The sequence below is a fragment of the Fragaria vesca genome, linkage group LG6 (genome assembly GCF_000184155.1).
Source record: "Fragaria vesca subsp. vesca linkage group LG6, FraVesHawaii_1.0, whole genome shotgun sequence".
In the NCBI taxonomy this organism is placed as follows: Eukaryota; Viridiplantae; Streptophyta; class Magnoliopsida; order Rosales; family Rosaceae; genus Fragaria; species Fragaria vesca.
This window is the reverse complement of record NC_020496.1, coordinates 495,667-503,745: the sequence shown is the minus strand read 5'-3', so window position 1 is coordinate 503,745 and position 8,079 is coordinate 495,667. Positions and strand designations below refer to the sequence as shown.

The 8,079-nt window shown below is 37.8% G+C and overlaps 1 protein-coding gene and 1 pseudogene across 1 annotated transcript; both read left to right on the top strand.

Annotated features, from left to right (window-relative positions):
- Positions 1-2,203: 2,203 nt before the first annotated feature.
- LOC101310046 lies at positions 2,204-5,481 on the top strand (annotated as a pseudogene).
- Positions 5,482-5,911: 430 nt separating this feature from the next.
- Positions 5,912-7,704, top strand: LOC101309754 (probable aldo-keto reductase 1-like). The gene is made up of 7 exons (XM_004304698.1): positions 5,912-5,959; positions 6,076-6,243; positions 6,357-6,560; positions 6,710-6,882; positions 7,032-7,128; positions 7,235-7,388; positions 7,496-7,704. Exons 1-7 carry the CDS (start codon positions 5,912-5,914, stop codon positions 7,702-7,704), a joined length of 1,053 nt encoding a protein of 350 aa, XP_004304746.1.
- The last annotated feature ends 375 nt before the right edge of the window (positions 7,705-8,079 follow it).

Genomic DNA, 8,079 nt, shown 5'->3' with positions numbered 1-8,079 from the left:
CTCTCTCTCTCTCTGTGCTGTGCTGTGTGTGAAGCTGCAAGTCATGTGTGACTGTGCTGTAAGGTAGGCATCAAGCATGAACCAAAAAGAGTATAAAACACAGAGAAAAAGGGGACCAGTATTGCATGCCTTAGCTCATCGGGTTTGCATAAGGTTCACAGAAAAGCCTGGAAAACTATATAAGACAGCATCAGCAAAATAAGGACCATCTCCCTCTCTAGCTACATTTGATGTAGAAATTTATTACTGTATTTCCTTCTTCCCTACTGTGCCCTACCTGTCACTCTCGGAAGATAGAGATGGCCGGCAAGTAATGATAATCTCATATCTCATTACTGTATGATGATCGATGCAAACGTTTAGTTAGGTATCACAAGTGATTGAAGCCATTTGAATATAAGCTAGGGATCTGTATATAAAACTTGAATTCAGCTAAGTTATGGATGTACAAAACTATGTTTCATGAAATTTGTAATAGAAGTAACAATTTAAGCATGCGGGGAAGTAAAATTTACGCTCTCCATATGTAATTTATACTCCCTCTTTCTGTTTTTTCTAGTCATTATTTTCATAAACTGACAAAAATTAAATTACTAAAGACAACATTTATGTTATCAAAAAGAAAACATGGTAGATAATCACTTCTATCGATCCCCCTTAAGCATGCAAAATTAACTATCAATAATCACATACTTTTTAAGATTTTACACGCGGTAGATAGCGAGAAAAATAACACACAAGACATTTTGCAAGTTTACAATATCGTTAATGTTTTGACTTAAAATAAGTACACATTTTGGTGTATGGACTTCATGTTGGTGCTATTTTTGTGGGGATGGTACACTAGAATTTTCCATTTTTGTGTAAACCTTCAAATATAGAGGTTACAATCAATACTAGCTGGTCCACTGCTTGGACATCAAAGAAGAATTTTAAGAATATACAATAGACTTCTAGTTGCTTATAAATTTTCTAGGTCACAAGCTTGCAATTGGAAGACTTGCCAAAAGGAAAAAGGTAGCAAGCTAGTGGAAGTCATATCATCCAAAATTCAAAATGTTGGACCAAAGAAAGTTTAACTTGAGAGTTTTGGACTTATGTATACTGTCTTTTGTTCTTTTGCAAGCTAGCTAGGTTGGCTGGTTTGAACTTTGAAGTATAAATCCTTCTATCCTTCATCATAAAATAACTAAATCAGGTATTGAATGATGAATATTGAGAGAAACTTTGGTCCTACTGCCATCTGATCGTCGTCCGTCTGAAAGCTTATTTTCCTCCGGTCACTTGCCTGGAAGAACTTGATCGACTGGTTTCTGCAGGGATCGTATTCCTTCTAGTTGAGCTGTTTTCTGTTGTAGCGTAAAACCAACATTTTCTTATTTTGGCCTAGGGATCCCATTCCACCAAAGATAAGATTAAAGGAGAAACAGCATCCATCCTCGTTAGTAAGCATTGATCTTCCTCAACTTGGCAACTTACTACAAGGCGGAAATGATATACCATCCACATTCTAATTAATATTTAATACAATTCGTGAACCAAGCATACTCGTCTTCTGTTCAAAGATACCATACGAATATTGTAACTTAGAGGTTACATGACATTAGACATAATTAAGATTGAGGCTACAAATCTTATGTGTCATTGACACCAACAATCGTTTTCCTTTAGCAATTTACTAATATATATACTAGCTAGGCCGAAATAACGACATACATACTATCCACATTCCATTAATAATATTTAATACAATTCGTGAGCCAATTAGACTCGATCTTCTTCTATTGAAAGAGAAAGAATGCCATGATTAGTTAGAATGTAATTTACCATCAACATTTGATTAACTATAATAACTAACCAGGCGGCAACGCATGTCTTACGTTAGCTCATCACCTATCAAAAGAATCAAAATCTCTGATTTCTTTAACTTGGGGTATGAGACATTCAATGCTACAGATGAGAAATGTTTGAAAAGACTAATTGATTGTTTTCTTTCGTTGTTAATTAGTTTGACACATCAAAGAATCCATCATATGAATATTACGATTTTCATGGAGCTAGCTAGGTTCTTAATGACCATTGAACAAGAACAACAGTTACCTTGAAAAGTTGAACACAGAATCTAATTCAGGAACCACAATGTAATTCAGTTCTCACTTCAGTACCAATCAGTGAATCAGGGGTGAAATTAAGAAGAAGCAAAATGGCTGAGGAGAAAATAGGCCAAATTCCAAGAGTGAAACTTGGTAGTGACGGATTTGAGGTGAAATATCCATAATTGCAGGTCTTTGATGTGAAGTTATATTATGTTTCTTCATTAGTTCTTCGTTTTACTTGCATAATTGCTAACAAGTTTGCTAAACTCAATATTTCACCTCAAGCTGTTCAAGTTTCAAGATTAATACATCCATATTTGATTCAGCTCAAAACCCAGTTTCTTTGCATTGTTCAAGTTTCACTTTCATTTTTGATAGAAACTAGCAATTTCCTCCAAAGCTCTTTCATTCTTAACGTAAGGATGCAGTACAAAAATGCAACTAACAGTATCTTGATCGAGATGTGGCTCAAACTAATGTCATGTTTGCTAGTAGGTGCAGTATTGTTTGAATGGAAGAAAAGGCTGCAATATGCACAAGGGAACAAGCCTACTATTGTGCACTATTGTTGTGGGAATGCATAGAGAATGAGTGAGAACATGCATGCATAGAAATCTATAGTTGAGAACTATAGGTAATAGTTTGAGACTATTGGTGTAGAAACATTGAACGGAAAAGATGGAAAAGCAAGTTTGCTTTTCTTCTATGCATGGTTCTGCATGTTGAGAGAGAAGGATTTGGCTATAAATAGCCATCAAGCCTTTGCATTCTGCAGTGTGGCATCCGAGTTGTGTAGTCTCTTATTTAGAGAGAATTCTCTGTCAAGTGTTATAAGATAGTTAGCTTTACTGGGTATTGAGAGTGTGAGTTGAGAGGGGTGTACAAGGGTTCAAGGGTTCGGGTTTGGATTATAAACTTGAGTGAAACACCTTGTATTTAGTTCTCATTATATATGCTCAATAGTCAAGAAAGATCGGATCACGCCCCGTGAACATACCTCAAAGAGTGAGGGAATCACTTTAAATCTTGTGTTGTTGTGTGTGTTTGTTTTCCCTATTATAGTTGCATTCTTGATATCGTATCTTATTGACCAATCCTCTGCGTGAAACCCAACACAGTATACATGTTGCAAACAAAAATACTTGATAGCTTCCAGAGTTCAAAGACGCAGCTAGAAATAGCTACGTGCATGACTTAGAATTTTGTTCGGTGTTTTTTCATTTGTTTGTGCAGGTTTCCAAGTTGGGATTTGGGTGTATGGGACTTAGTGGAATCTATAGTGTGCCACTGCCTGAAGAGTTTGGCATATCAATGATCAAGTATGAATTTGACAGAGGAATAACATTCTTCGATACATCTGATGTTTATGGACCACATGCTAATGAAGTTTTGATCGGAAAGGTGAAGTTTTTTTCCCTCCAAAGTATTCTGCAAATGTAAGAGTTCACATGTTAATGATGTTATAGGCATCGTTTACATATTCATCTAGCATAATTGACAGACCATTATTATCCTATGAGAGCTTATATATATGTTTAAGCTGAAATCTGCTCTTGATACAGCTCTTGAACTTGAAAGTGATAATCTATAGCTCACTACTATTTACTTGCTTGCTTTTTTAAATGTGTTTATTTTCAATCATTTCACCTTGTCTTAGGAGTTATGACCTTGCAGATGACTTCTATTTATGAATACGCATTTTAGTGTTTCAGGCATTAAAGCAGCTGCCTCGAGATAAGGTTCAGGTGGCTACAAAATTTTGAATTGTAAAGATTGAGCCTGAGAAAGTTGTAATTAACGGCACTCCTGAGTATGTCCGGTGCTGCTGCGAAGCTAGCCTGAAGCGTCTGGAGGTGGACTACATTGATCTTTACTATCAGCACCGGATTGACACATCTGTTCCCATAGAGGAAACTGTGAGTGTTATGACTGTTATCTAGCTAGTCCCCTCTCTAATTAAGCTTAAGACTTTCTTTTTCATCTTGTCGTCACTTTTTAGTTCTTTCAGTTCTTTCTAAATGATCATATTGATGTCATATATTTGCTTCAACTACTAATCACTAGTACTTCTGTTGTAAGTCTAGATGGAGGAACTGAAGAAGCTTGTGAAAGAGGGGAAAATAAAGTACATTGGATTATCTGAAGCTAGTCCAGAAACAATAAGGAGGGCACATGCAGCTCATCCCATTACTGCAGTACAAATGGAGTGGTCTCTTTGGACTCGCGACATCGAGGAACAAATCGTTCCACTTTGCAGGTAACCACATATAACTTCAGATTTCAATATGCATTCTGTATCAAAGCCACATCTTTGATATGCAGATCACAAATTCCATGTTGTTGTACTTTTGAATATGAGTTTTCCTGGCTGATTTGTAAGTTGTACTAGCTGTTAGCATTTATCTGCAGTTTTCACAGTTTACATGTACTCTTAGACCACCTTAGTGTAAAAGACGAGTATTGTGAAAACAACTGGGTTTGTGTTTGTTGGAACACAGGGAACTTGGGATTGGGATAGTTCCATACAGCCCTCTTGGTCTTGGATTTTTCGGTGGCAGGGGAGTTGTGGAACCTATACCAGCAAGTAGTCCTCTGGTAGCCTATCTATGTCATATCTTATGCATTAGTTCTTTGACTTCTTTCAAGAATGCAATTTGTTACTTCCTCTTGTTGTTTATGGTGATATACTATTTGGTTATTTGACGGCTAATCAATCTCTTATCAGCGATGGACTCCTCGCTTTCAAGGAGACAACTTGGAGAAAAACAAGGACATTTATGCTAAAACACAGAAGTTGGCTGAAAAGCATGGATGCTCCCCTGCACAACTAGCCCTTGCTTGGGTTCTTAGTCAAGGTGATGGTGTTGTACCAATTCCCCGTGCGTGCCATTCTCCTTCCTAATCTCCTTACAGTCATACAATGTGTTGTTCATGAAACAGAAGCAAGTATGCACTATTCATGAATCATGAGCATTCTGATACATTGAAAACAACCAAAGCATACTGAACTAGATCTCACTGTTTTCTTGCAGGAACAACTAAGATAAAAACCCTGGATGATAATACTGCTTCCTTGGGAGTGAAACTAACTGAAGAAGATATGAAAGAGATTTCCAATATGATACCTACCTGCAGTGCCGTAGCAGGAAATAATGCGCCGGATGTTTTCATCAGCTGCTCATGGAGATTTGCAAACACACCAGCAGAGCAAAATATAATCTTAAATGTTTGTATGCATGAAAACCAGTAATCTAGCAAATTAATAATGATAAAGAGTAAAGAATAACACGCTGGTGCTACACCAGAGTCCATGTAGTTTATGTTTCTGTAGGATTCTGTTGTTGGTTATCATTGGTGCACCTTGGAGCAGATATGGATCATGTGAATGATGCTCACAAATCCTTACACATAAAGAACATGAGTATATCTTCTTCTGTTTATATAAGCTTACCTCACAAACATTCTCCTGATGGTATTTTTGCATCATATAACTATGCAACTTTCATGTAGACCAATGACATAAACGCGTACCGATCACATTTAGAGATTAACCTGCTTGAAAAAATATCACACCCCAATGAATTGTGTGTCATCATGGAATGCATGTAATTCCTACTCACGATGGGTAGGTAGATTTAAGAAAAAGACATGTAAATCCTTGATGCATGAAACAAAAGTTAGACAGACTGCTTTAAACTGTTCTGGGAAGCCGATCTGAACTCGTATACATATATACTAACAAGTCGATCAAGTCTTCAGAAATCAGAACCAAATATCAAGGAAATTTAGAATCTCCAAGAAGAAGAAGAAGCAGAATGGCTGTCCGAATTCCTAGAGTTAAACTTGGGAGTGAGGGATTTGAGGTGATAAACCACTTCAGGTCTTTGTCAATTGTCATTATGCATTGCATAGTTTCTACTTGCAGGAAAGGAAGTCCTAAGATGATGGTTTCGTTTCTCGTCTTGACTTGTTTGTGTAGGTTTCCAAGTTGGGACTTGGTTGTTTGGGACTTACTGGATTTCACAATGCTCCCCTAGCTGAAGAGGTTGGCATATCAATCATCAAGCATGCATTCGATAATGGAATAACGTTCTTCGATACATCAGATATTTATGGACCAGAAACTAATGAAGTTTTGATTGGAAAGGTCAGGTATTCTTGAGCTCAGTGGTTTGCCTACACATGGGAGATTACAAATTTCATCACAAGGAAACATTCAAGTTTGTGAGAGTACTGATATCAAGTGTTCGAGTCTTTCAGGCATTGAAGCAGCTGCCTCGAGATAAGGTTCAGGTTGCCACAAAGTTTGGTATTGTAAGTGTCAAGGAACCACAAGTTACACTTAATAGCAGTCCTGAGTATGTTCGCTCCTGCTGCGAGGCTAGCCTGAAGCGCCTTGATGTGGAGTACATTGATCTCTACTATCAGCACCGTGTCGACACATCAGTACCAATAGAGCATACAGTTAGTATACACCTTTTCCCTTGGACTAGTAGCAGTATTAAGTCTTTTCTTTCTCAGTTGTAGGAAGTTTTTCATGCTGTTCTTTCTGAATGATGATAGTGCTCAACTTAGAAGTTATAGATCGATGCTTAACTGTGTCTTGATGGTAGATGGAGGAACTAAAGAAGTTGGTGAAAGAGGGGAAGATAAAGTATATCGGATTATCTGAAGCCAGCCCAGAAACAGTAAGGAGGGCGCATGCAGTTCATCCCATTACTGCATTACAAATGGAGTGGTCACTTTGGACTCGCGACATTGAGGAAGAAATCGTCCCACTTTGCAGGTAAGCTCAGGTTTGATCTATGCAAATCTACATTGCTGAGTTGTATCCTGTATCTTCTTCTGTCTGCACAATGTAGATGACTTTGTCTTCTCCCCTGTAGAAGTGGTTAATGTGTGAAATTTGTGTTGTGTATGGCGGTTGGAACGCAGGGAACTTGGAATCGGGATAGTGCCATATAGCCCTCTTGGTCAAGGGTTTTTCGGCGGCAGGGCAGTTGTGGAAGCTATACCTGCAGAAAGTCATCTGGTAACCTATGCCATATGACATTATTTCCTCTTGTTGCTTATGAGAATGTTCGAACCTAGTTAGAGACTTTTGAGTAAACAAAGATGTTTTAATCTGTTAATATCAGGACTGGCTTCCTCGCTTTCAACGAGACAACTTGGAGAAAAACAAAGACCTTTATGCTAGAACACAGAAGTTAGCTGAAAAACATGGATGCTCCCCTGCACAACTCGCGCTTGCCTGGGTTCTTACTCAAGGAGATGATGTTGTACCTATTCCTGGTGCGTGTTGTTCTTATGTATCAGCAACTCTGATATTCATAAGCACACTGACCTTGAATTGATCGAAAACCAAAGCACATTTGTGAATTCTCCTTGTGTGTTTGCAGGCACAACTAAGTTAAAGAATCTGGATGATAATATTGGTTCCTTGGGAGTGAAACTCACTAAAGCAGATATGAAAGAGATTTCTGATAAGATATCTATCAATGCAGTGGCTGGGAAAAATGCACCCGATGCCTTTTTTCGCTGCTCATGGAAGTTTGCAAATACACCACCAGCAAAAGATGGCAAAATACCATCTTATATGTTTGGATGAGAATTCGTACTCTTGTTGATTATGAATAACAGTTCGAAAGAATGGTCGATAGTTCATGTTTAGGATTCTGATGCTGGTCAGTAGTGCAACTCACTTTTATTGGAGCAGATAAGATGATGTGAAAGCTGCTTCCATTTCTTTACAATAAAAAGAGCACGAATACTGAAGATGCCTCATCTCATTCTGAATTTCGGATAGCATCAAAGTACACTTATGCAGGAAACTAACAATTGGCATAGTTTGACAGTCCTCTTGGTTGGACATGCAGGCATCTTGTGAATACTAAATAAGCTTACCTGCAAATTCTGGAACTTTTATGGACACTTACTAGCTTAAATGCCACAATCACATTCAATGTTTAAGAAGTAATACTTC